The sequence below is a fragment of the Setaria viridis genome, chromosome 5 (assembly GCF_005286985.2).
Source record: "Setaria viridis chromosome 5, Setaria_viridis_v4.0, whole genome shotgun sequence".
Lineage (NCBI taxonomy): Eukaryota > Viridiplantae > Streptophyta > Magnoliopsida > Poales > Poaceae > Setaria > Setaria viridis.
The window spans coordinates 45,806,577-45,834,255 of NC_048267.2; the positions used below are offsets into that span (position 1 = coordinate 45,806,577).

General features: G+C 45.6%; 5 protein-coding genes and 2 long non-coding RNA genes across 7 annotated transcripts; 3 read left to right on the top strand and 4 right to left on the bottom strand.

Moving 5' to 3' along the window:
- Positions 1–1,273: 1,273 nt before the first annotated feature.
- On the bottom strand, positions 1,274–2,098 carry LOC117855650 (probable calcium-binding protein CML31). Its single transcript, XM_034738034.2, has one exon. It carries the CDS (start codon positions 1,880–1,882, stop codon positions 1,427–1,429), a length of 456 nt encoding a protein of 151 aa, XP_034593925.1. The 5' UTR covers positions 1,883–2,098; the 3' UTR covers positions 1,274–1,426.
- A 915-nt stretch (positions 2,099–3,013) lies between these two features.
- Positions 3,014–3,719, bottom strand: LOC117858948 (putative calcium-binding protein CML23). Its single transcript, XM_034742107.1, has one exon. The coding sequence runs from the start codon at positions 3,634–3,636 to the stop codon at positions 3,178–3,180; it is 459 nt and encodes a 152-aa protein (XP_034597998.1). The 5' UTR covers positions 3,637–3,719; the 3' UTR covers positions 3,014–3,177.
- LOC117859031 (putative calcium-binding protein CML19) lies at positions 3,530–5,510 on the top strand. The gene has a single exon (XM_034742201.2). It carries the CDS (start codon positions 4,801–4,803, stop codon positions 5,227–5,229), a length of 429 nt encoding a protein of 142 aa, XP_034598092.1. The 5' UTR covers positions 3,530–4,800; the 3' UTR covers positions 5,230–5,510.
- A 2,129-nt stretch (positions 5,511–7,639) lies between these two features.
- LOC117855733 (uncharacterized) lies at positions 7,640–8,996 on the top strand. The gene is made up of 4 exons (XM_034738112.2): positions 7,640–7,797; positions 8,020–8,188; positions 8,363–8,435; positions 8,613–8,996. The coding sequence occupies exons 1-4, from the start codon at positions 7,767–7,769 to the stop codon at positions 8,862–8,864; spliced, it is 525 nt and encodes a 174-aa protein (XP_034594003.1). The 5' UTR covers positions 7,640–7,766; the 3' UTR covers positions 8,865–8,996.
- A 1,640-nt stretch (positions 8,997–10,636) lies between these two features.
- Positions 10,637–16,958, top strand: LOC117857855 (protein CLT1, chloroplastic). Its single transcript, XM_034740748.2, has 10 exons — positions 10,637–11,290; positions 12,341–12,486; positions 12,811–12,848; positions 12,935–13,050; positions 13,753–13,852; positions 13,942–13,977; positions 14,094–14,144; positions 14,230–14,350; positions 14,757–14,882; positions 16,155–16,958. Exons 1-10 carry the CDS (start codon positions 10,860–10,862, stop codon positions 16,322–16,324), a joined length of 1,335 nt encoding a protein of 444 aa, XP_034596639.1. The 5' UTR covers positions 10,637–10,859; the 3' UTR covers positions 16,325–16,958.
- A 2,739-nt stretch (positions 16,959–19,697) lies between these two features.
- Positions 19,698–20,408, bottom strand: LOC117858973 (uncharacterized). The gene is made up of 2 exons (XR_004641076.2): positions 20,081–20,408; positions 19,698–19,867 (listed from the first exon to the last, which is right to left on the bottom strand). It is a non-coding gene; the product is annotated as an uncharacterized lncRNA (long non-coding RNA).
- Positions 20,409–24,747: 4,339 nt separating this feature from the next.
- On the bottom strand, positions 24,748–25,919 carry LOC117858543 (uncharacterized). The gene is made up of 2 exons (XR_004640985.2): positions 25,668–25,919; positions 24,748–25,573 (listed from the first exon to the last, which is right to left on the bottom strand). It is a non-coding gene; the product is annotated as an uncharacterized lncRNA (long non-coding RNA).
- Positions 25,920–27,679: the final 1,760 nt, after the last annotated feature.

A 27,679-nucleotide genomic window follows, 5' to 3' on the forward strand; every position in this document is an offset into this window, starting at 1 on the left:
TATCTCAGCCAGTCGTCGTTGTACGGCGCCGCCATCTCCGTTCCTCTCTCCCAAGTCCCGACGCAGCACATCGCCGGTCGCTGGCCGCCCTCGCTGCTGTGCTCCTCAGCCCAGTAGCCCTCTAAAGCTCCTCCTACCACATCATCGGCGCCCGCTCACATGCTCTCTCGTGCCCTGCAGCTTGTCCTTCCAGCCGTACTCTTGGCGCCTGTCTCATTGCCGCGGTGCCGCGTCAGTCGAGGAGGAGGACACTGGGAATGGAATTCGGATCGGATTCGTATGGAATCGGATCTGGATAGCACTTTCTCCACAATTTAAGTCGAATACAAATTCGGATCTTCTCGACTACGAATACAAAACGAACGTCTCGAATTCGAATATCCATCGAATATTTACTCGATTTGAAGATAACTAGTGCAAACAAAAATCGCTCATGAAAATGTTACATTAATTAATAATTGTTTGACATAGTGCATTTTATGAAAAAAATTAATATATGGATAAATATATATTTCAATAAATATAAAAATTTATTATTGAATAATAAAAATATATAAAAAATATTTTTATTAAAAAATAAATAAACTAGAGTATTTAAAATTAAATTTAATATTCACATATATTTATTATTAAATTTGATGACAAATAAATTTTAAATAGTTTTATGGGTACAATATTAGTAATAATAAAATTAATATCATTAATTATTAGTTATAAAGATAAAGTTTGAATAGTTTCAATGATATACTGTCATTATTATTATTCAAAGTAACTTCATTTATCATTAGTTATAAAGATAACTAATAGTTTCATATGGTCAGATACGGATAGTGTCAGATATTGTCGAATACAAATGTGAAATTGGATAGAGAAAATCAAGAAAAATGATTTTGGATGTATCCATTTTAGTACTACATTAAATTTGAATATGAATACACGTATCCATATTTGTCGTTTTAGCGGATACGGATTTGGATAATTCGGATATTCATATTTGTCGTTTTAGCGGATACGGATTTGGATAATTCGGATATTCATTTCCATCCTTAGGGAACACCCGCTTGCACTATTTTTTTTCTTTTTCAGATTGTTGACGACGAGGATGAGAAACAGATTATAAAATGGACAAGAGGAGGTCAAATGCATGATGAAGTAAGGAACAATTCAAGTTTGACCTGATGATCCTTCCTACATGTAATTCGAAGTTTGACCTTTGAAGGGGGCAAATAATGGGCATGTTTCCTTTTGCGAATGAAATAATGGACAAATCAAGTTCACAAGGGAGCTGATACTGCTGAATAATCGAAGCCATAATCGAATATGCACATAGCTGCCAACTTAATAATCACAACAAACGAACGAATGAATGAATGGACTATGTATATGAACAGCCTACACCGATCAACTACCAGGCATGCATGTTCCTTCAGGCGCTCATCATGATCTTGAACTCGTCGAAGCTGAGCACGCCGTCGCCGTCGAGGTCGAACCTGCAGATCATGGCGCGGCAGTCGTCGATCTCCTGGTGGGCGCCGAGCCTGCTGAGCATGCGCTTGAGGCTGGTGGGGGTGATGCACCCCTCGCCCTCCATCTCGTACATGCCGAAGGCCAGGCGGAGCCCCCGGTGGCGCTCCTCCTCCTCCACCTCGGCGTGCACGAGGCGCGCGAACTCGTCGCCGTCCAGCAGCCCGTCGCCGTCCGCGTCCACCGACGCCACCAGCGCCTCGGCGTCCTCCGCCGACACGTCCTCCCCCAGCGTCGCCCGCATGCAGAGCCGCAGCTCGGCGGCGGAGATCCTGCCGTCGGCGTCCTTGTCGAACGCCGCGAACAGGGACCCCAGCTCGCTGGACGACGACGGCTTGGACTTGGACGCGACAACCATCCTCGATCGATCGGTCTGCAGGGATGTCTGATCGGAGAGCAGTAGGACGGAAGGAGCTTCTGCTCTCAGATGAGTAGATGAGTCCTGTGCTCTTCTTGGATTGGATGTCTGGCAAACATGGCGGCCGTGTCCGTGTGGTTTATATATACGGGACGTCCATGGGAGCAGTCATGGAGGAGACCCGCGTTTTGGAAGCTTCACGGCATGGCGCGCGGGAGGGCGTGTGGTGTGGCAGCTTTGACCAACCGCCTTTAATACGCGCGCAGTGGTATGGTACGTACGAGAAGCTGGAATGGGAATCCCGTGGCGTACGAGACGGTGTTTCAGCGTGGCGGGCGGGTGAGAATAAGATTCCGTGGGGGAAAAACAGCGGAAGCCGCCGAGGATCTTCCGAGTCGGACCGGACGGTGCTGCCGTGTTCTCCGATCCGACTTGGTTTCGTCGACTCCACGCAGGCGGCGGGCGGTGGCTTTTACTTATCCCGTTGGCACCTACGCCTCTTCTCGTGTCGCCGTCGTACGTCCTACTACCTGTCCCGTCCACTTCAATTTTTTTTCTTTTCCGATCTCCATGAACATCTTTTAATTGTACGAGACTTTGATTGGAAATGGCAAACGTGTCGGAAGTCGTACACGCGCGAGGTTTTGAAAATTTGAGCATTTGTAATTTACATTCGACCTTTCGTCATTGATTGGCATTTCACTTGCAAGCACACGGCAATCTGGATTACCAGCTACAGTTTAGTGCCTGTAGCCTGCATATTTCAAAAGTCGTCGGCAGGTGAAGTCCCGTAGAATTAATTCTAGATGCGTTACGCAGCTCTCATGCCTACGTAAATGATGACGTCACCTACCGAGTTCACAGGTCTCATGTCATGTCATGCCAGCCCAACTGGTTGCCTTTGCATTGCCCCAGCCTAATTCAGACTTGCGCAAGTTGTTTTTTCTCCCCCAGTAGTAGTTGCTAACGACGTGAAGATGCTGAGCATGCTACTGCAACTTCATAAGCGACATCACGTGACGATCTTAGCCGTACATCTCTCGGAATCTGTTGGCCGCCCGGATTCAGCTCTGCACCTGCTGCACGCATGATCGCCACACTGGAACGTTGCTGCTGACTACGACGTTCGCATTGACAAACAGACAAGAAGAAGTGCACAGATCCGTTTGATCATTCTGAGGATGAATTTACACTGACCAGGCACAGTGAACGCAGGAATTACGGCTTATACGGCCGAGTAATCTCCACCAACCAGGATTATAAGTAACAAACCAACAGCTGCTAAGCCATCAGCCTCAGCCCATCATCATAGTCCTGAACTCTTCGAAGCTAAGCACGCCGTCGCCATCCAGGTCGAACCTGCAGATCATGGCCTGGCAGTCGGCGATGTCGCGGTGCGCGCCCAGCTTGCCCAGCATCAGCTTCAGGCTCAGCGCCGTGATGCACCCTCTCCCCTCCATCTCGTACATCCCGAACGCCTCCCTCAGCCACCGTCGCCTCTCCTCCTCCTCCTCCTCCTCGTCGGCGTCGGCCTCCACCACCTCTCCCGCCAGCCTCACGAACTCCTCCTCGTCCAGCAACCCGTCGCCGTCCGCGTCCGCCGACGCCATCAGCGCCCGCACGTCCTCGGCCGACATGTCCACGCCGGTCGCCGCCTTCATGCAGAGCCGCAGCTCCGCGGCGGAGATCTTGCCGTCGCCGTCCTGGTCGAACGAGGCGAACACGCGCCTCAACTCACCTGAGGCCGCGACCATGCTGGCGTTCGTCCTTGGTTTGAAGCGGGTGGACGGTTTGACTTGTCCTTGGTTTTTTTGGTTGGCTCTTTGACCTGAATACCTGTAGCTGGTGCTGTGACTGAGAGATCATTCGCGTCAGTATTTATAGTGGAGGTAATCAGCTAACTGGGGCTGCTTAGATTATGTTCAGCAATCAGCATCACGTACCTTTCTAGGGGAATAACATAAGGTAGTGAAAATTTTTGACTGGAAAAGTGAGTGGCGTTTTTCAATTGCACGGGTGTGTTGAACAGATTGGAGTCCTTGGTCTTTGGTTCAACAACAAACCGACTGAAGTTCCTGCATGCCGTTTGTGACTGGCGTCCCAATTTTATTGGGGGCATTGGGCTGTGGCGTCGTTGGATCTCCTCTTCTTTTCCCTGCCGTACAGTAATCGGAGTGCAGAAGCACGATACCGACTAGAGAGATATCCTGCTAACCTGCTGCTTCTCTAGTTTTATGCAAGATTGCAGTCATCCTGTTTCAGGGAAAAAAAAGAGATAGGGATTCTGATTGAATGTCTACTGTAAGTCTGTAACAGCACAAACTTCTGATGAACTGGGCATTCCACCTACTTGCATTGTTTCATGAAGTTGGTCAGTTGGATCATGGAACATTCCGTTTCAAAAGGAAGATAAGACCAAACAGAATGAACGAAACAGCCGAAACAAGGACTTTGTCGTCGCCGGCGGCGCATTGAGTTATTATATGCGCCATTCCAGAGATGTCGGACTCTTTCTATACTCTGCTAATAATTGAATCATCGGGAGCAGCTGACGAGGTCCCTTTCTCTTGGAACCGGCTGCACCTCAGCACCTGGTCTTCTAATCTTAGCGAATAGTTATTGCAAATCGAATGATAGTGCTGGAGCTAAGAATTCGTCGTGACACTACCAAGCTGATACTGACTCATTCCTCAGGCATGTGGTTGCGCCTTGAACTTGTCAACACACAGACTTACCATATGCTCGCACACATGCATGGTTGCTGTATATAAAGCCACAGAATTGAGCACCTGAACCTGCCATTGCAGTTGCAGACAGATCACCAAAGGCAAAGTGCTCTAGGCACTCACCATTAGCTTATTAATTAGCTGCCTGCAAAACAACTAATCTCTGAACCTGGTGCGAGATTGCTGGAGATCATGGCGTCCGAGTTCAGCCGCGTGTTCTCAGCGTTCGACCGCGACGACGACGGCAAGATCTCGGCAGCCGAGCTGCGGCTCTGCATGAAGGCCGCGCTCGGCGAGGACGTGTCCGCCGAGGACGCCGACGAACTCGTGGCGTCCGCGGACACCGACGGCGACGGGCTGCTGAGCCAGGAGGAGTTCCTGAAGCTGGTGCAGCTGGAAGCGGCGGCGGAGGAGGAGCGGTGCCGGGGACTGAAGGAGGCGTTCGGGATGTACGAGATGAAGGGCGAGGGGTGCATCACGCCGCTGAGCTTGAAGCGGATGCTGAGCAAGCTCGGCTCGCACCAGGAGATCGACGAGTGCAAGGCCATGATCTGCAGGTTCGATCTCGACGGAGACGGAGTGCTCAGCTTCGAGGAATTCAAGGTCATGATGGATGCGTAGCATTACAACGATGGAGCGGTAGCGTGTTTGGTCAGTCAGTGTGCTAGTTAAAATGTACTCTCTCTGTTCCAAATTATTATTCGTTTTGGCTTTTTCTAGATACATAGCTTTTGCTACGTATCTAGATACAATATATATCTAGCCCGTTCCATTCCAAATTGTAGGTCGTTTTAATTTTTATAGATTCATAGATATTATTATACACCTAGACATACACTATATCTAGATACATAATAATATCTATAAATTTAAAAAAACTAAAACGACCCACAATTTGGAACGGAGGGAGTATATATATATATATATATATAAAAGGCAAAACAAATAATAATTTGGGATGGAGGGAGTAGTAATTACTTATTGTACATTACAAAATGTTAATTAGTTCATGTAAATTATGTGTGCCAGGGAATATATTTTGCGTTTATGCGCATGGGCATTGCTATGTGAATTAAGAGGTTCATGCCCTTTATTTAGTGTTTTTTTCCCTTTTGAAATGGTAGTAGAAATCCAGGCATCCAGCTTGATGCAATCCATCACTGACAACTTTGCGTTCGAAACTGAAACTGCAGTTGGCAGTTGTCCTCAAAAAGGAAAAAACAAGAACTGAAGAACTGAGGTACAAACGGATAGGGCGCGGCGCGGCGGCGGAGTAGCGCGCACGGATTGGGATTAAGAAAGAGGGGATCTCGATCAAGATCGCAGTGTATCGCAATGGTAAATCTGGAAGATTATACGGGAAGCTTTTGATATCTGGCCTGCATTCTCCCATGCAAGACGGGAAGACGGTGGATTTGCATGGAAGGAGATTTGCGAAGGATGTTGCCAACCCTAACCGGCCGACACTGACGACAGGATCGAATCGGCGCGAGTAATTCACGATTTCGAGTCTGCGCATAATCCCCATTATTCCTCTCCTCCCCTGCATCAACTCGATCTGCTCCTTGGTCCTCTATATAAACCATTCCCTGCATACGCCAACCATCGTCGGCACACGTGAAGCTAGCCAGGCAACAGACTTGAGCGCCCGCGGCGGCGAGCAATGGCGACCGCCGTCGTCCTCAAGATGGAGTTGCACTGCCGTCGTTGCGTGGGCAGGATCCGCAAGCTTATCAGGAGCCTGCACGGTACGTGCCCGACCGAGCCGCGCCGGCGTGCAGTGTCTCGGCCGGTGTGTGCGGCGAGTTCACGTGTCTGATGTGCGTGCGTGATGATGCAGGGGTGCAGGACGTGTGGGTGTCGCTGGAGACGGGGCTCGTGGTGGTCGCCGGGCCGTTCCTCGACGCGTCGCTGCTCAGGTGGCGGGTCCAGTACATGACGGGGAAGCCCGTCGAAGTCGTGAGCGACGGCGCGCCGGAGGAGCCGTCGCCGGACAACGGGCAGATGGTGCACCTGGGGCCGCCGCAGACGGGGTACGGCGGGTACCCGTACGGCGGCTACTACTACGGCGGCGGCGGCTGGGTGCCCGAGTACCACGCGCGCCGCCAGTACGTGCCTAACGAGGCGCCGGTGTGCTTCAACGACGACAACCCCAACGGCTGCTGCGTCATGCAGTGACGACGACGAAGGCGACGTCATCAGCGGCCTATGTTTTGGGCGACTTTTTGTTACGCTCACATACTGTGACCTGCTGTTTTTAGTTCAATTCCCACGTGGACTTTCGTCTTTAGGACTCATCGCGTATACGATGATGAGTAGCTGAACTGGTAGGTTGCTAGAGTAGTACGTGACCGTGTACTGCTCGTCGTTCAGTTCCCAGTATGAATAAGCATTTCCGTATGAATTGATATTATAAACTTAAGTTCGTTTAAGATTCATGCAAAGTTTTCAGGGAGTATGGAGTTATTCTATGATGTAAACTCTAGCAGATTGGATGGTGACTGGATAGTGACCGAGCAGGAGCAATGGACGCCGCCTCCTGTAATTCTCACTGCTGACCTTGCCTTTGCAGCTGTGCTGCGTGGGTGGTATACTGGTATCAACGGGGCCATTATCTCTTCTGAATGGCATGGAACATGGCGATGATGGCGACAGTTGATATCTCATAAGCCAAGCTGCAGCACGGAATGGAAAATGCGATTTGGCAAGGATACAGAGGACCTTGCACTAGGATTTTGATTATTGATGAGGTATAATCTACAGGTAATTGTAATTGCTAAGTTGTGTGATCAAGGCTCTAAGCATTAATACTATCATCAAGTACATGAAGATTTACTTTACTTCTTTTGTTAAGGTAACATTTACTTTTCTCTGAAGCGACCAAAGAATTTTCAAAGCCTTATTGGGGACCTTGCGTGCATTTTCTGCCTAAATTCTTGCAGTGGAGTTATCAGGTGGGTTCTAACAAAGGTTACCTGATTCCTGTTCTGGTATACCTTTTTGCTGCCTTCTGGTCTTCGGTCCTTGCTTACTGTTGAGGCAATGCCATTGTCAATGTCCTACTCAAGGAACAAGGCTGCCAGCCTGACGTATATATGTAACCTAAGTCCTACGATCGCAAGGAGACCAGGCAGCTTCCTGCATTTCAATTTTCAGGGATGGAACAAGATAATGCAGAGGCGAAGCAAGGTATGCTGAACCATGCATTCTGATCATTTTCATTCATGATTACATTGGAACAATCTGTGTGCAAATGCTGCTAATGTTTTGTATCGGAAATTTGCTGGCATGGTCGATCGTTTTTCAATCTGTTTATACTCTCTTGAACCACAAGATAAAATAGGCTGATGTGGAAAAGATAATTTCTGCTTCATGTGGCCTTTGATGTGATGTTCTGTTTTGATTTGATAGTTGGACAGCAGAGCCAGAGCTCCCAAAAGGGTGAAAAGGCTGAACCAGAAAGCCCAAAGCTTAGTGACACGAAAAAGCTTATCGAGTTCATGGAAAGTCACTATGATGAATTCGTCGCCCGTGCACAAACCTTTGATGAATTCTACCACGCCATTTTTGAACTCATCGAGTAAGTTTTATACTAACCTACACCTCCGGTTTCTAGATGCAGAAGTGAACCTTTTTGTTCCGATCACAAGAAATCTCGCTTGCTTGCCCTCTAAGCAGCTTCGTTTTCAATCCGTTAAAGATGCCACCACTTTTATTGCTGATGTCTTACGTAGAAGAGGTTGTTCCTCTTCAGAATGTTTTGCGAGGAACGCGGGCAGCTGCAGTACAGGATACCGGAGAAAAGGATCCTTGAGGATGCATATAAAGTGAGTAGACACCATGTGTACCCCCCTTGACATTTTTGTTTGATTGTGTCCTCTGGAAAGCAAGCTGCAGATGATGAAGAAGAATAAATAAGATGGAGGCTGGTGTTCTTAGCAGAATGTGATACTAACTCTAACTCCACCTGGCTGTTTTTCCCCCTCAAAAAAAAAATGACGCAGAAGCATCACAGGTCGGAGGGCGAGCTGAAGAAGGATGAGTTCGTGGAGATCAGCAAGGAGGTGCTCAAGATGGAGAGCTTCACCTTTGGGAAGGCGACGATGGAATTCGCCATGTTCCTGTTCGGCGCCCCGGCGTGCGCGTTCCTGGCGAAGCGGATCCTGCCTGGGCTGGGGTGGCTGTCGGACGACATCGTCATCCCTCTGGCCACCTCCGGTTCCGTCGCCTACCTCATCAAGTCCAAGAGGCTCTGATTTCTCTGCTGCCTGCATGCCCCAGTTGGTTGGTGACACAAGTGTACAGTAGATGAAATGAGGAGCGTGGTTACATCAACCAATAATCGGAAAAAGATACTCCATCAAATATGCAAATGCTTTATGATGAAAGGACTCGGAGTGACGGAGTCTCTGGTTTTAGTGACGTTTTGTCGCCATCGAGCGATGCACGCTATCTTTGTTCTCCCTCTCTCTCTTTTTTCTTGATAGTATTAGGAGAAGAAAGAATGAGGAGGAATCGGAGGAGGAAACAAAAGCTGGCTGTAGCAGGAAGGACAACCGGACAATACGCAGGGTGCGTGATCGAGCAGGGGACCAGCGGCGAGAGAAATAATAGAGAGGAGAGCCGTGTCGACGCGTGCCTCCGGAAACGGGCACGTCGCGGCGGCAGGATAGCGAGAGGGGATCCGATTCCGATCAGGGGAGGGTGGCGGCCTGCCCCGTCCTCTCACTCACCAGGTCAACCCACACCCGCCGCCGGCTGAACATCGGGCCCGGCCGGCCTTGGTGCGTCATCTTTTCGCGTATGGTATTCTGCTGGCGCTGTCGCGGGGCCCCGGAGCGGCGGACACCGGCGGGGTGGTGGCCGCGGAATAGCGTGTGCCACTCACTGTCGACCAAAAAGTCGTGCGCGGTCCAGGTGCTTGGCCGTTGTCTCCAACAGATCAATAGTGTGCATCCTCGCTGGAGACCTGACTCAATTCATCCCTGATTTCTTCAGAGACCTTGGCTCGATACATTCTGGTAACCGCCAAGTTTCTGATTTTTGGACGCGAGACGGCGAGAGATTCGTTTGTGGAGTACAGTTGCGGCCACCCAGGCACGCAATGATGAGCTAGCCCACGCACCGGGTCTACAGAGAGTAGAAAGCCTCGCATCAAAAAGCTTTTCTACCTACTATACTGCTAGGAATAATAGATTGAAATGGGAACGGGTACTTGCATGCAGGCCCATCTCATTGCTCGGAAATTGCTATTGCGTTGCTACCAAGCGCAAATAGGTAATGGTTTCACAAGGTATGGTTGGTTTCACGCGTGGTTTGTCTGTGATGTTAGGGGTTTTTTACTCTCTTATTTTTGAACCCGAGTCCGAGTCTAACCTCTCATTTAGATTGCGTCCTCCTTTGTACTGGCTCCTCTACTTAGCTCGTTAGATAAAAAAAGAGGCACCTTGTATGTTTACCTAATCTTGGTTTGAGTTCACTACGTCGGCGCTTCGAGTCGACGGTTTCACAAAAGCCAAAACTTATGGAACTAACAAGTGTGAGTAGAGCCACCCGATGCTTAGAAGAAACAAAGAAATAGAGTTGGAAATGTATTAAACAATGGAGTATATGCACATTAGGTAAGCTATCGAACCACTACTTTATTCTTTGGTGGTGAATCTTGTTATGTCAATGTTTTATGGCACATGGCAATAGCATCACGACGCGATGATATAAACCGCAATGAGAATATAGCTAGTCATACACGATAAAACATATAATACGCTGGTAAAATTATGACTCAAATTATTATTATTAATTGAATCATAATTTGACATCAGGCATAGTACCTGTAGACACAACTATAAGCACGTGTGTAAGTGTGATGCGCTAAGCACTGTGTTTTTTGTCCGAGTCATCACCTTCGCTGTCTCACGTGGCCACGTGGGAAATAAAAAAAGGCCAAGGACCTGTGCGCAAATACCCAGAACTGCCAAAATTGAAACGCTAGAAACTTTCCCCTCCAATAAGCTCGCGTGTCCCCGCCGCCCCGGCCCCTCGAGGCTCGAGCCACCGAAAACCAAAAAGTAAACGAGCACCACCCCAACGGAAACGCAAGCAGAGGCGAAGCAGAACTGCGCAGAACAGCGCGACCGCGAATCTTCCTCTCCTCCCTCCCTACGCCGAGCAAGCAGCAATCTAAAAAACCAGCAGCAATCGGGCCACATCCGCCGAGCAAGCAGGCGGCCGCCCCCAAATCTCGGTCGTCGATGGCGCCGCCGTCCCCCATCACGTGCCGCCCCTCCGCGGCGCGGCACCCGCTGCTGCTCCGCGCCCCCGCGCCGCGCGTCGATGGAGCGGCGGCGCTCGGGCTGGGGCGGGGGCTGCCGAGGAGGGAGCCTCTGGTCGCGGCGCGGGCGCACGTGCGGGGGATCGAGGCGGCGGAGCCGTGGTGGTGGTGGTCGTCGTCGGCGCGGGTATGGATGAACTCACGGAGCTGCAGGAGAGAGGAGGCGGCGAGGTGCGCGGCGGCGGGGCAGGTCGCGGGGAGTACTGGCGTGGGGAGGGGTGCCGGGATGGAGGTGACCCTCGCCGCCGCCGCGGTCGTCGCCATGGGCACGGGGAACCGCGTCCTCTACAAGCTCGCGCTCGTGCCGCTCCGGGAGTACCCCTTCTTCCTGGCGCAGTTCGCCACGTTCGGGTGCGTGCGTTACTCTTCTCTTCTCGCTCGATTTGCTCCCGCATTGATCGATCGTAGATAGATGATCCGTGTTGCTGCTGTGCCCGATCGGGATCATCGGATCGAGCAGAGTTGCCTGGACTCTGAAGTTTGAATAGTAGAGATTCCTCTCCATCAAGCCGTGCTCTGTCGTCATTCGTGAGTCATTTCTGGTTGGGACTTGGGGTCCCACGTGCCTGGTGGAAATGGAATAAGTAACTGGGCGAGATTTTTTGGTTGTTGCTATATCTGGATGCCATGCAAATTGCCGTGTTTTGTTTTTTTCCTGGTGCCTGACTAAGCTCATGAGCTGGCCTCCTGTGCTGTTTTTAGCATGTCAGTAGTGGCAAGCAACGAATTAAAAAATGGTCTAGGTAAATAGCAACATTGCCAACTAACCATGCAAGTGTTTGTTATACTCTGGGAAAAAATGTGATACAGCAGTGAGTAGTATTACATGCATCATTGGACAGCGTCATGCTTGCAGAGAGCACGACACATATATAAATATAAAATGGATAATGGCTTTATTAATTTATGACATGCGGAAATTTTGGTTTATCCCTTTATTTATTAAGTTTTAGCACACTTGACCGCATGAGTGAACTTCTGTAATGCCATTTGACATTTCTCACGTTTTGTAGTCTGCATCTACATAGTATTGTTTTTATTAGTCATGAGATACTATATACAATCATGCAACAATAATCCTATTTCAAGTATAATCCCTTACCATATTTAATATGTTTAACCTTGTCAACCATAGTGCATGCCAGTACTTGAGGGTTTTGAGGTTGCTCCTCAGCAATTAGATTCTATTGGAACAAAGGCACTATGGTATCAAAGAAAAGAACATCAGATCAATTATTGTCTTGCTTTACTGTATAGTTCACCATCATACATTTTACTTGTACCTTTTTTAGCAAGACTATACACTGCAGAAATTAATTTGAAATTATCCTTTCCGTGAAACTATGTTTCAACTATTTCTTGGTCTCTGATAACATGCTTTGAATCTTCTAATTTTGACAGATATGTAGTTATCTATTTCTCGATCCTGTATCTTCGGTATCAAGCGGGCATTGTCAACGATGAGATGCTGTCTCTACCGCAAAAACCTTTTCTAGCTGTAGGGCTCTTAGAGGCTTTTGGAGCAGCAGCAGGGATGGCGGCTGGAGGTAAATTTCTCAAGCTGGATTCAGCTTCCTTTTGTGGTCAAGTAATGACTAAATCACTGAAGTAACACCCATCTACCAGTTAGTTACAATGAACTTGATGCTGCTATAGATTTTCTAATAACATATGGTTCTCATGAGCATAAATGGCTAGGAAAATTGTTGTAGTCACTTATAGGTTCACAGTTTCACACATTCGGGTGTACTTCTATACTGATGCTTATGAGTTTGGTTTGCTAGTTCATTCATAAAGTTAAGTGTACTTGCCATGTACTATATAAATCTTGTCCTCACAGTTATATTTGTCTTTTTTTGTTGTTGGAGTAGCTGTTCTTTCTGGGGCTTCAATACCAATACTGTCACAGGTTATGAGCACTATCAGTATTATATTGCTATCTTGGTTTAATCAAATCTAAGCACATGTCTATAATTTCTTTATTACTTTCTGCAGAGCTATCTTGTCTGGCAGCTTCTTCTATCTGCTATTTTCTTGAAGAGGCGCTATAGAATCAACGAGATAACTGGATGCTTTCTAGTGGCTGTTGGTGTCATAATAACTGTAGCAAGGTAAGTAATCTCATGATGAGCTCATATAGGTCTTTAAGCATCCAGTGAAGCTGCTGAGTATATTTTCACGGTTATATTCCATGAAGTTAAATCCAGAAGATAAGAAACTTGAGTAAATGATTTTTTCATTACTCTGGAATGTTTGCGATATTGTTTTTATGTTCCAGAAATCCGCAATGTGTCACAAATAATGCAGCGGGTATTCATGTACAGCAGTCTTGGGGCTGGGGCATGTGTGTTACAGTACAAAATATTTCATTAATTGCTAGTTTTCTATGGTAGAAAAAAATGCTTGAGATGCAATTGCGAAAATTGCACATGGTATTAAGAAAATTTTTCACCCAAATTTCCTGAGCATGGAGGATCTGATACAATGTTTCAGCACAGGGTCATCTTTGGGATATATTAACACTTCTTTGCTGTTCATTGTAATAGGGTTATAAACGATATCATTGGGGGCTAAGGAATTGTCGTATGGCTTACATTGTTTAAGCATAGGATCATTTTGGAATATTCAACCTTAATTTGTTTGTCACTGCAATAATGCGAGAGAATAGCATTTCGAATCAACGAACTGTTTAGCAGCTGTATGACCAAACTGTGTCAAGTTATAATGTCAAACTGGAAGTCTTGCTTTTATTCAGATATCTGTTGCCTTCACGTCAATAAGATTTAACATGAATCTTACTTTGGTATGTGCAGTGGATCTGTTACTGGTGCTTCACTTAAAAGTACTGGAATTGTATGGCCACTGCTAATGATAATATCGTTCTTTCTCCAAGCTGCTGATACAGTATTGAAGGTAGCAAGTCTATTTTAATCAATCAGTTACCTAACTACTGCGCTCTAACTACCAATTTCATCTGATACAACTAAATTCTATTGTTGCAGGAAATAATATTTATAGATGCTTCTAAGAAATTGAAGGTAATGATTTCCTCCCATTAATTATCATGATATGTAGAGCTTTCATAAGTCATTCATGATATGATTCTTCTGTTTTGGACCCTTTTCTTATTCCAATACTCTTCTTCTGTTTCTAGTGTGGCTCAGTTGATCTTTTTGTTGTGAATTCATATGGCTCTGCTTATCAAGTAAGAACACGATCCTATTGAGTAATACTTTGGATGCCATATATAGCAGCTATCCATAATATTTAGTATAAAATTACCATTTCAGGCTCTTTTTATGTGTCTCCTGCTGCCTTTCCTGTCAAAGTTATGGGGAGTTCCATTCCATCTGCTACCAGCATACATTAAAGATGGTGCAGCCTGTTTCTTAAATACGGGATCAATATCTGGTATTGCTAATTTTCCTAGTTCCTTTTGTTTCTTAATATTTTTGTTAGTAAGCTAAATCAGATCATCATCTCTCTTAAAATTGAACTAACCACTGATGATTGTTACCACTTACCATTCACATTCAGTTTCTCAATTTTCCACCCATTCTATCAGTGCTAAACTAGTCTCACCTGTTTTTTTTGAATTGAACTTTTTAAGCATGGTTTGAATTCATAGTTTTTGTTACAATGGCTTAAAGAATGTATTCACAGTAGCAATGTTCAGTAAGATAATTCTTCACTAGCATGCTGTGCTTAGCAATTATGACACGTTTTGAATTTCCACATTAGCATGGAATTGTTTTTTTAATAAGAGGAGCATGCTGAGCAAGCATCTTACTTCTTGTTAAACCTCTGTACTGTGCAGGTTGTGAGGGGGCGCCGCTACTACCACTACTATTTGTGTTGGTTAACATGGGATACAATATATCATTACTACACCTAATAAAGATCTCCTCAGCAGTTGTATCTTCCTTGGCTTCTACATTCTCAGGTTTTTATACTTTCTTGTGCGCAGCATCTCATTTACTTGCACCAGTGAATAGAACATCAAAGTTTTGAAGTTTCGGTTTCATTTTCACTTCGCCATGTCTCAATTTTATGGTAAAGTGCAGCTCTGAACATTTTGAAGAAGGGGCACTGCTGTCATACCACTGGCTAAAACACTTAACTAAAATACCACCGAGCTTGTCATTGACACCGATCACACAGGACAGCATTAGTATATCCACCATAGTTGGAGTGTTGGACTGATTTAAAACTGTTCTCAACAGTTTATCAAATATTGTCAAACCTTTATGTTGTGAAACCTTTGTTTCAACTTTCAACCATACACAAGCTGATACTTGCCAAGTCCCAACTCAATTGACAAATCATTGGTTTCGTGAGATTAGACAATAAGGTACTTGCCTTTCTTTTGTGGGAAAAGAAAAACTGGGTGCAGTGCTTATGTGCTTTTGCAAGAAATGGTGTGTAATTGCTATGCGGAATCTTCTAAGATAGCAAGATGGGTCATAATCACTATCTTAATGCAACACCTCTCAGGGTATGATTGAAGAATCAGAATTTTAAATAAAATAACTAAGCAACTTAGCTGCAATTTCATAAATTATACCGGTTGTTATAAGGCACAGTCGTGCTGACATATTTCCCCCTGCTATTCTGGTCCACTTTATCAATTATAAGTTTATAACTAGAAGGACAACGATATGGATGTTAGGATTTCATATTTCAGTTTTTCCTGCACCACTGTTTTGCATCTTTCTAGCTTTTGCAAATATAGAGAGGTTGGTTGGAGGAGCCCCACCATGAGGATGGTGCAAACCGCATCATCACATACCCTTTGCCAAAATTATGAGTTAATGAGAACATAGTAGCATATATAGGAGGCTCACAAGCATACATGGTGCATGTGTCAGCCTTTTTTTAATTCTTTGTGCTCGTTTAGCAGATGACTACCATACAGACTAACCTTGCCAACAAATTTCAGGCCTGCTTTCTATTCCTATCAAATAGTTTGAGTCTCTATCATTGCTGGGTGTTTCCTGTCCATGCTGGCAGCAGCCCAGCAGTCGTGGTTGAGTTATATCATCTAGGAACAAAGTGAAAAGTTTTTGAGCCTTTGAAAACTCATAAGCTGACCTTGAGCAGAACCAACATAGCTTTTATAATTGCGCTTGCTGCTATCATGTAGACATGTACAAAGAAGACGCTCAGTAAGTTATAGCATGCCATATGAACTGATCATGATGGTTTTCTCGTGCAGTTCCGCTGTCCATCTATGCATTTACCCTACCACTGCCGTATATCGGTGTGGCATCAACTCTGCCACCCGGCTTTGTTGCGGGTGCAGCAGTACTCACCGCTGGCTTACTACTGTACAGCCTCCCACAGGCACAACATTCCGGAAATTCTTTCCACAACAAGAATGACTAGTTGGCATTCTTTTCTTCATTAGTTCACCACCCTTTACTCGAAGATGGTGCATCACCTGGGCTTGAAAGGTAGAACAGAAGTTCTCCTGAGGGCCTCCTGGGTGTCGTATGTTGTATGATACATATCATATATATACCCACCAATAAATGCAAGGAAATGGCATACGGATATACAGGGAATAATGAATAGAGTCTGAGAGGAGTAAGTACCTGGCTGTCGGACATTGTTATTACTGAGTGAAGGTTGGAGATGGGTAAGCACAGTGTTGAGACGGGAAGAGAACCAGGGAGAAGAGCAAGAGCATCATCACCACAGGGACGAAGAGAAGGAACAGCGGCGGCGGCGAAAGCGATGGCAGAACCAATGGCAGCCACAAAAGGATCACTGTCGCCGCAAGCAACACCATCAGTGCTCTCTTGTTCATCGTCGTCACCGCCCTGTGTTGTGATGAAACTAAACTTCTGCCTCCTCCAATGGCCAGCCGGCTCCGGTCTTTCTTTAGGCTTTCATGTTTTGTTGTGAGGAAGCTGTTGTATGTGTTGGAAAATGTTGTACTAATCCAATGGATCTGGGGATTTGGCAAGTTATATATATGGCCAGCTTGAAGCAGCAGGTCAGATGGGGTGTTTTGGTATGTGTGTTTGTGTGACTCGGCATATTTGATTGTTTTCTGCTTCTAGTTCCAGTAGAGAGACTGCACTCGCTGGTTGGGGGACCCTTTCTGGGAGGTCGAGGAATGGCTTGGTCCCCCAGGGCTTCCATGCCCATGCGGGATCAGGGGAGGGCCCTCGGAGGGCTACCGGCTGCCGGCGGATTTGCAAAACCGGCGGTAGTCTGGTTCCAAATTAGTGTGTTCTGTATGATGTGTTACTACTACCACAGTGTTGAAATAAGCGGCTTGATATTTCTTTTTATAGCAACTGGTAAGAGTTTTGCCGGGCATGTTTGATAGAGAAGAAGGCTTAGATATCTTGTCCATGCAACCCATTTCTGGCTTAACATCTTGGCTGAGGTGCATTAGTATTGTTTACTTGTTTAGTGCTAGTGTGGAGCAGTAATTACTGGGAGCTGTGTTTAATCCTTCCATTTGAGGAGCCAAGAGGAGGCTCATCTCCCCATCCAGCCCTGCGCGAGACCGCAAGCAAAAAAGGGACAGAGAGGGTGGGGCGTTTCAGAGCGTGCAACCCAATTTTGCGGCACCACACATGGGCTGCGCCCGCGCGGCACCAATGGCGCCGCACCGTCCAGTACCAGGCCCCTCCTGTCACTGTCAGTCAACCGGAGATGAGTTCACGATCACCCATCGAATGGTATGCTGGTACCATGGCCCCGGATCAAACTCCAGCCATAACATCTGTGATTAATTATCCCGGCACGCTTTGTTGATGGGAATGTTTCAGGTAGGGGCACGACTGCTAATCCAGCTGACTGTACTCCTAAGTATCACAGCAACAGCACAGGTGACTGTACTCCTTTGGCTAGCTGCTCTCTCCAAGTGCAGCGCACCAAGACTGTGTGACAGCCAAGCCAACTTATTAGCCAACCACATCCACTTCACCTCGTACAAGGTTACCTAACAAAGCATGTACTTGCATGGTAGGTGTACTCCGCGCGACCAAATACAAATCCTCAGATCCAGGCGGATATTAGGAACGGAGCTCATGTTTCATGACGAGGTTTGCGTTTGCCCCTCATTCGTCATGGACCAGCGGACCAGCCTGTTGCTCATGCTAGCCGCCGGTAGAGCGTACGAGGTAGAGGACGCCGGCGCAGGCAAGTTGGGCGACCCGGGCGAGAGAAAGAAAAGCCCCGCGACACGTCCCACGAAGACAAAGCAGCGGTAATTTGGCAACAGATCCGTGTCGGTACCGTGGCTTTGGCGACGCGCGCGGCAGGGGCCCGGCCGGCCACCCACCCGGCCCCGGGCCATCAGCCATCCCCTCCGCCGCGCTCGGGGTGACGAGGCAGTGTGCTCGCGATTAAGCCGACCAGTGCGCTTTGCCGACATGCGCGCGCATGGGAATGGGATTTGCCTCAGCCTCAGGCCGCAAGATGATCGAGTTTGGATATCCAAAAGTGAATTATTACATGCTATATCTTTTTAATGACATGGTGGGTAAATATTTGTCTCATAATTTTAGAAAAGCTGGTGGGGGTGTAGATTGCTGGATCATGACAATGTGAGAGGTTAGATTGTAGAGTATAGAGGGAAAAAAAATGCTTCACCTTTGGATTCTAAATGCCACAATCCATAATCCAAAGCTGAAACAAAAGGCCCATTGCTCAACACAAGGACGTGAAGAGGGATTTCGTGGCAGGAGATCTCGATCGATCGCATTATGCACAATTTCCACCAAGCCCAATATTTTTTTTTTGGCGAGCACCGAAAATGCTGATCCTGATCTAAAGTACTCTTAGCTTTATTCTGCGTTAGCTCTAGCTGCTATACGTCGCAAATCAGGCTTGATTTCGATGTCGCAACCTACGGCAGATCTATACGGATATATGCATGCGCTCATGCATCTTGTATGCCTCCAAGGCTCATCATATCGACGATCCCTGTGATCAACCACTCCAAGATACGATTGTGCACGAGTGGGTGAAGCGCAAGATTTGCACTAGAGCTGGTCTCCTCTTGTTAATTTGTTGCTGCAAAAGAAAGGATCTCCGCTCCTATATTCTTTGCCTTACAAAAGATATGGAAATCTCCAAGTCGCTTACTACTTTCTTTAACCTACACCCTAACCATGTCTCTGAACCTGCAAATTTCAGTGACGCGAGAAATTTTCAGTGATGCGCGCGATAATGGTAGTTAGTGGCAGTGCGTGCGTGCCCGTTATTTTGATATGAGCATTACTAATTTTCAATCGCCTAGAAAACTCTTTTATGAGCATTGCTAAATTTCAATATAATCGCCTTTTCTTTCAACCACCTAAACTAGAATCATTATGCACCTTATATCCAGGGGAGAAAAAGGATCGACGACTGAAAAGTAATAAATTTTCAGCCACTTGAAATCGATCAGACATCACCTTTTATATGCGTGTCCCAATATTCATAAATAAGGACGAGGGTCTGTTCTTTCTTTTATTTGAATAGTAGAGTCTTCTTATTCAGAAATGTTTATTGGCATATAAAAAATACTACCTCCATCCTTAAATATATGATGTTTTGTCCTAAAATGAACTAACTTGTCCTAAACGTCATATATATTTAAGGACGGAGGGAGTATTTTCTTCTTCGCGTTATCTCCAATACAAAATGGGATATATCGGCAGATACGATCTGTAATAATATATGTACCCCTCATTATGTGCATATAATACATGGGCGTTTTCTTATACCTCTTTAAAAAAGGGTTACAGATGCTGTGTTCTGTATGTGAAAAATCTTTATTCAAGACAGGAGTCGGTAAGAAGCACATTATGTAAAGGTAGCTGACATGCTCTAGATCCACATCACACATTATTTCCCCCTGAATCTGAATTCTTCACCGCACGCTCCCTCCACGCCACATGGTCACTTTAGGATCAATGCAAAGACCTACAGAGGAATGAAGGAGAACACATGAGCTGCATATAGATCCACAGACACCACTCCATGACTCAATGCATGAATATGTGATTTTAGAGGTTTTACAAGCATATGTGATGGTGGAGAAGACAAAAGAGAATGCCTAGCCAGGTACTTAGCTAGGATCGGTAGGATCGGTCGATCGGACTCTAGAAATTAACCTTTAAATTACTTGAGCTTTACCTAGCTGGGTTACCGGCGACGAGCAGCTGGGGAGAAAGCAAGGGCGAAGAGGAGAAGCAGCATGAGCACCGGGATCCAGATGAAGAGTGCCGGCGGAGAAGGCGGCAGCGCCGGCAGAAGAAGAGGGTACCAAAGAAGGACGGTGACTAGCGCAAGCAGCAGCAGCACCGCCGCCGTGTCCATCATCTCCGGCTGAATTGAATGGCTAGCTGTGTGGCCGGCGTCCGGCCACTCTCGGCGAACTAGCTATAAATATACACAAGTCCACTGAAGAGCTAGCGAGCATACCTGGCTAGCAGGATACTTATATCATGTGGAAAAGGCCAAGATTTTTTGCTAATAAGATCATGGTACATGCAACTAGGCCACCCACGCACCATGTCATATTTGGGATGACATTAGTTAATGACGAGTTGATTGGATAGGATTTAACGGAATCAGCCGTACTGATGTAGTAGCGTATGAAAATCATTTGACATCTGATTCATGGACTATTATCTTAAGTGTAGAATGTTGGATTTAGAACCATGTGTGGTCCAATCTGAAAAATTCCAAAACGTGCACAACCTTTAGTCCTATATTGCTAATTCAAGGAGAGGCTGCCTTGCTTAAATATAGGGGTCTCTTCTCTATGCAAAATAGGTGTGTATGAGAGAGAAGAAGACTGTTGCTACACGCTCGCGTGTATTTTTGCACGAAAAATCGTGTGACTTGTGACTGTCATTCGAATGGGCAGTTTGTACTGCTTGATGAGGGGAATTGATGCGTTATGAGGCCTGTAACACCAGGAGACGTCCTGGTTGACGCTATCACACGCTCTCCTCCCCATTCGCGCACTCCATTTTTGCTGTGCTAAACTTCTTGCTGCTGCGCCTCGTCGACCTTTGAGTTCGGCATGCACCAGACCTGAAGGAAAGCGGGATCTCCAAAACCACTGTCGCGAGACTCCTGCACGGGGCGGCAATCAGGTTTTTAGGCAGCAACTACTCGCGACCACTTGGTGATTCTGCAACATCTACTTCAACACGTTCGACTACGTTCTGCCCGGAATCATTGAGTAATTTCCATGCGCAATCCTGTTCTAGCCAGTATGTTGCCTGTTTACGTGTGTTATATGCTTACATCATTTTTTATCTATGTGTTTTTCCTCCAAATAAAAACTGGATGTATTTTAGACACATATTTACAACATACAATACCGACGATCAGATGGGGCAATCAAACAGAGGTCTGCTTGTTCAAAATTTAAAGTGCAGGCAAAAAAATATTGTGAGCACAGGTTTACGCAGTGGTTGATGATAAACTGGCCCTCTGGATTTGTCACGCAGCTAGCATGGCATCTACGTACTACATCGGTATATGCCAGCGTCTCAGAAGTTGTCTTATGCATGATTTTTTATGATAAGGAGAGCGAGAGGTGGAAGAAAGAAATGCGTTGCTTTTATAAGCTCAAATTTAGTATTATGAAACTACTTCCGCACCTTGTATGAGTTGTTACTATTCATTTGCTTGGTCCACAAATTAGGCCGCTATCACATCCTCAAATACAGCCTATTGTAGGGTTATCTCTTAAAGCCATGCATTTCAAGATTAAGTGTCACTTTACGAGCACTATGTATTCATCCTAAATTTCAAGTAATCTTGCCTCTCCGCTCTCTTATATACTTTCAAAATTTCCATACCTGCCAAGGGCGCCCTTGTACTTGGTGTCATGCACCCTCCATTGCCAGCTCGCTGGAAACATTCGTTACCCCTGGTGAATTCCTCAAGAAAAAAAAAGAGAGAGTGAATTCCAAGCAGCAAATAATGTACCCGGTTCAGCGAGGGGCATGGATTGAGAGACCTAGTAAAATTTGTAATCCGAATCTAGCACCGGAGTTCATCACCATCGTGTTTGCTATTTAATTGGTCACTTGGCTATAAAACATGGTTCACACATCTATCATCTACCCCTCCATTCCAAATTACTATTTATTTTGATTTTTCTAGATACATAGAACATATATATATCTAGATACGTAGCAAAAACTATATACCTAGAAAAGTCAAAACAAATAGTAATTTGGGCCATACTCCACATTATGCCTGTATACATGTAACTACTTGGGCCAAAAGTAGCAAGTAGTGGCTGCATCATGCATGCGTGGAGCTTAATTTAGTTTGGATTTGCATCCAGATTCATGTCACCTGGTGTGTGTTAGTCTCCAGTGCCAGCTGATTACACTCGGGATGGATCGGGAGGTGCAAGTTGGTGTGGTTAAAGTAGGCAGGCATCGATCCATGCGGCGCATAAAGCAACAGAGAAATGCTGGGAAATCTGTGGCATGCAAGGCATGTAGCAGTGTACTTTAGTTTAACCCCTGGCCGGCCGGGTGCAATGTACCTAACTAGCCTTCTGGGTTTAAGCTAAGGCGCCACTAAACCGTCTGATCTGGTACATCTTTTATCTGGCTAGGGTTAGGGTTAGCCTCCCCATGTGTCCCTTTGCGACGGTACGGCCTTATTCCCTCTGTGGCTTGTTTGCGCAATTTCTAGTGTGTGTCCCTGATTGGAGCTAGCTGGTTCCACATGGAGGAGATCTAAGCAAAATCTAGGGCCAAATGATGCTTTCAGAGGAAGGGTCTGATCTGATCAATCAAACAACAAAATGGGCTGTGGAGGAGTGCCGCCGGGCGCCCATATGATGCATCGCCTAGCCCAACCCAACTTGGTTGGACCTAGGCCGCGCAAGCAGGCCCAAAGCTCATCACCGCCTGCCCATCTTCCGGCCCATCTTCAACCCTCGTCTACCAAATGAGCGATGATATAGATGAGAAAGGAAAGGAGAAAATCAACTCTCTCTCTCCAAAAAAAAACAAAGACAAACAACATCAATAGAGAAGAAAAAGATCCATGCAAAGTCGTCGTGGCAGTATCATTCAAGAGAAGAGAGGTTCACTGCACCAAAGCTGCGATTCCGTCTATACATCTCCATTTGGCAAGTTGCATCGGTTTGCTGGACTTGACTCCCCAATCCGGACCGCTGAATCAAATAATTCAACAACTCAATGATTATTTTGCAGAATCATCTAGAACAAAGACTGGCAGATTCTGCATCTACCATATTTTATCATGGCAAGATCGATCTTTCTTTTTTGGTACAAGGGGGAGAGGAGTAAATGCATGCATGCATGATTCGATCCTGTGGATGAACACTGTTTGGTTTCAGAAATAAATCGATGGAACAAGTGTTATGAATACAATTGCATGCATGCTTGAGATCGACAGCAAGTTGGAGTAAGAGATTTCAAGATAAATCGATCGCAACGCAAGTTGCAGTTGCAAGACATCGAGTGGGCCGGCCGTCGCCCATTCAAGGACCAATGGGCAGAAAAAGCTGTCATGTCTGTGCAATTGTGCATGGCTTTGCATTTGCTACCCCTTGGTTCTGTAGGACTGCTTCCATCGTCTAGCCAGGTTCGTTGCACTTGCACCCTCTAAACGGCTAATATATAAAGCAATGCAAGCAAGTGGCGCCCGGCCTTGGTGTCTCGTCGTCGGCAGTACTCACTGGTCTAGGTCAGGGGTGGTGCAACCAATGCAAGAAACAACAACAAGAGCACGACTGTCTGCACCTTGCTTACTCTGAGCACTCAGCAACTTGGCATCCCTCTTTATTTCTAGCTCGGTCCTTTGCTTATCTTCTCTTTAATTAGTTTTGGTGAATGGGAACTGTGCATTGAACCATCGATTTATTTGGTGTACACGTAATGATTTGGTATTTGAGAAAAAACATTTCAATTCGTTTATGCAGGTCATTTTCAGAGGAGCATATTGGCTGCGATTTTAATCCATGTTGCAGCATAAGGACACAAGAGAGACCATTTATTCGGCAAGCAAAGCACTAGAGATCGTCGCTTTGGATATATTCGTCAAGAATGAGCAGAGAAGCAATAATAGACTATACTTTTGAATTATCCATGCTCTATATATACTCGTTTCCCTATTTTTTGTGTTCAGCTTCTAAGCTGAGGATGATGTAAGAACTTGGCTGTGTGCAGTCGCAGAGGCCGGAACTATTTCCTTTATCTAAAAACCATCGGCTGATCGATCAGACTGTGGCTAGCTACTCTTTCTGTCCCAACATAATAAGCATTGAACCAATGGTTGATCGGAAACACTGGTAGCCACTTGCAACAGTGAAAATTTAAGTTTTCTAGTGTTAATGCAATGTCAAGTTTATTTGTATTATATCATCAGAGATTGTTAGGTATGATATACTGCATATGCAGTCTTTTAGAGCGAATGACTATATATAACAATTTCTCCCATCAGTTTTTATTTGTGGGTGGCCAATGGTTTGTAGTAGTTTCGTCTATAAACTACTAGCTAAATATTACACGAAGTGGGTTAATTTGTGGGCAATGGTATTTTTAATTGGTGTTTTATTAGTACTATTGGGAAATGTACAAGTTATGCACTAGAAAAAACTATTGGATACTCGAGATAAACATGAAGAGTATAGTACTCTAGTTAGTATTAAATTTGACTTTCACCTGTAAATAATTGTAGATAAAAAGAATAAAACTCTTATAGTGATGAGTAAAAGAAATACATAAGCTACTTCCGCAAAAATGCATGAAACATCCGAGACATGCAAACTTATCCCAATCGAGGAGGTGCGAGGCTTATCTATAAACGAGAACTTGGATTATTCAAGTACTGTGTCCCAATCAAATGTATCTGCTTGCACATCGATATACAGAGGTCAGAGACACGTATACTACCTTAATTAGATCGGTAGGCAACAAGGCTACTGGTGGTTAAAAAAGTAGTTATCGAAAAAAATCACACACATACCATAATGACATTATTACATTGGTCTAGTATTACTCACTGATGGGCAGTCGGCCTTTAATTTTCCATCTCTTTGAACTCATCCTCAGATGGTTAGCCTGATCGATATCTATCCAAGCTTCAGTAGCAACTAGTAAGAGTGAAGAAGAGGAATGCTGTTCATGCATAGTGCTAGCTAGCTACTTCAAAATCACCTAATTCCTGCTGATTTGATCCATATGCACATTATGTTTTCTTCTACAATCTCTAGCTGAACACATGGAAGAGAAACCAACATATCATACAGAAAGTCCAGGCAGGATGCTGCATCAATCTCTTCTGCCATTTAGCACACTAGCACTGCAAGTCGTTGCTGGCCGGCGCCGCCGCCTACTCTGCCGAGTTGATTGTATTGACAATTGATGAGCCGATCCATCACTGCATGAAATGGTCAGACGACGATCCATAGGCGTCGTGGCTGGGGAAGAAAGCAAGGGAGAGCAGCGAGAGCAGCAGGACGACGGGGACGATCAGCAGCAGCGACGGCGGCGGCGGCAGGGGAGGAAGCATCAGCGGAAGCAGCAGAAGCACCACGGCCGCTGTCGCGACGAGCAGCACCACCATGCTTCCTTCCATGGCTGGCTGGTTATTAGAAGAGTAAAAACCTAGCTAACTGACCTGCATACACAAGATACAACTACAAGCGTGATGTACTGATCGATGTGTGTGCATGTGTCATGAGGCTGAGAGAGAGAGAGGTGACCACACTGACCAAGAGGGAGAGGAAGGATCCTATATATGTGTCCATGGCGACATGGCGTCAATTGATGGCTGAAGGGCATGGCATGGCATCCCTCTTGTCCGGACAGTGAAATCGGGTACAGATCGAGATTGGCATACAACGCAAGTAGGGAGAAAGAGAATGGATCAACTGGGAATGAAAATAAGTGGGCTAAGGTTATTAGCAGGTCTTACTTGGTCGTGGTAAGTCTGCACGTATTAACTGTTACGCTCATTAGCAGAACATCTTTTTAATTAGTACAGTGCTGATTCATTTGCTAATGACGGTCGACCTGGCCGTTGCTCTAGCTAACTAGCTATAGGTACTCAAGATTAGTTTAATCTTCTGCTTATGCTCCTAATGATTTCTCCTTTAATTGCCCCCCAAAAAGAGCTCCTACTGATCGATTTCCATGGTGACGTGCAAGCTACATGTACTAGCAGTAAAATCCAATATAAAAATGTGGATGCCTGAGGCTGAGCCAGATTCACTTCATCACCTGCCTCTTGAGTGAAACGAAAACCTGATCTCAGGTGTTCACCAGCCCCTGGATTGGCAGCTAAACAAGCTGCAAGCCTGCAAATTGTAGCTAGTGCTGGCATTGCTTTTGAAAGGACAATCCAGGGCAACTTACGAAGCTGCGGATACATGTGTGTCGTATAAGCTCTGAGAATTATGTGCTCTCGCTCTTTGGCTAATGCGAGCATCCATGCATGTGTTATGGACGTACTCATGGCGCCTGTCGTCTTTGATGCTCTCTCGGTGCATTCACCGAAAAAGGTGTTGTACATCGTTCTGGATCTGCTTGTCATTCCAGCAGCAGCCGATGCAATGAACCATCGTTAGATACAGCTAGCTGCTATCGCAAGTAGTCTTAAGTTAATCCGCACGCGAGTATATAATAATCAATGGTTGCAGAAAAATTGTACTTGAAGCAATGCAAGGTGCAGGTAGTAAAATGCACGATCAGGTTTCCTTCATTTTGGCAGGAAAATTGTTGGGTAATCGTGCGTATGATGGATCTTCAGGTGCAGGTAGGAGGGTTGATCGATATAATAGTGACAAGACAGTAGGGTTGAAATCCCTGCACTGTCTGCCTATCTTTCGTCGTGATGCATGGTCTGTGCCAGTACACACGTCCATCAGTCCATGCATGTTCCGAGACGGATTAGTCGTACGGTCTTTATGGCCATGTTTAGTTCCTTAGAACTTCCAACTTTGACGCCATCACATCAAACTTGCGATACATATATGGAGTATTAAATGTAGACGAAATTAAAAACTAATTGTACAGTTTTGTTGTACTTTGCGAGACGAATCTTTTGAGCCTAATTAGTCAATATTTGGACAATAATTCATAAATACAAACGAAACGCTACAGTATGCTACAGTACTATAACAGTAATTTTGCACCTCCAAACTTTAGGCAACTAAACAAGGCCTATGTCAAGTAGTAGGAGCGCTCGCGAAAGCTGTTTTGGCATTTGGATCTCGTCCTTTTTAACATCAGCCCGGATGCGATGAACCATCGACAAGTGGGAGTCTTAAATTAGTACAAGGATGGGTGATCATATCGTTAGATATCTTCAGGTTCAGGTACGGCGCAAGTAGCCTAGTAGGGTGCAGTGATCTACCTCTGCATTTGTCCCAGCAAGGGTACTCAAATAATACCTTTGTTTTTTTACAGCACGTACAAGGATTTGAAAGAGTCTGAATTGTGCTTTGGCTATCAGTTTCTCTCACAACGTATTATTTTATGTTACTGCAAAGAAATTAATATCACATAAAAATATGTGAAATGTTTCCTAAAAAATGTAACATGCAGATATGTTGGTACAACCTTTTTTTTATATGGAACAAAGGGCGAAGTAAATGTAGACTAGTTGGTTACGTTCGTCCTTGCGGTAAATGGTAAATGTTGGATACGTCCATCTTGATTCGAGTGGTGATATGCAAAAATGCAAGCATAGTATTCTCAGAGGAGTTTGCATAGTATTTCAAAG

Bases quoted from the DNA above. Each gene is read 5' to 3' on its own strand.
- LOC117857855 (XM_034740748.2), top strand. From the start codon at position 10,860: ATGGCGCCGCCGTCCCCCATCACGTGCCGCCCCTCCGCGGCGCGGCAC. The intron at 12,487-12,810 runs GTAAATTTCTCA...TTGTTGGAGTAG, and splicing joins AGCAGGGATGGCGGCTGGAG to CTGTTCTTTCTGGGGCTTCA. The intron at 14,145-14,229 runs GTAAGAACACGA...TTACCATTTCAG, and splicing joins CATATGGCTCTGCTTATCAA to GCTCTTTTTATGTGTCTCCT.
- LOC117858948 (XM_034742107.1), bottom strand. From the start codon at position 3,636: ATGGTCGCGGCCTCAGGTGAGTTGAGGCGCGTGTTCGCCTCGTTCGAC.
- LOC117855733 (XM_034738112.2), top strand. From the start codon at position 7,767: ATGGAACAAGATAATGCAGAGGCGAAGCAAG. The intron at 7,798-8,019 runs GTATGCTGAACC...TTGATTTGATAG, and splicing joins TAATGCAGAGGCGAAGCAAG to TTGGACAGCAGAGCCAGAGC. The intron at 8,436-8,612 runs GTGAGTAGACAC...AAAATGACGCAG, and splicing joins TCCTTGAGGATGCATATAAA to AAGCATCACAGGTCGGAGGG.
- LOC117855650 (XM_034738034.2), bottom strand. From the start codon at position 1,882: ATGGTTGTCGCGTCCAAGTCCAAGCCGTCGTCGTCCAGCGAGCTGGGG.
- LOC117859031 (XM_034742201.2), top strand. From the start codon at position 4,801: ATGGCGTCCGAGTTCAGCCGCGTGTTCTCAGCGTTCGACCGCGACGAC.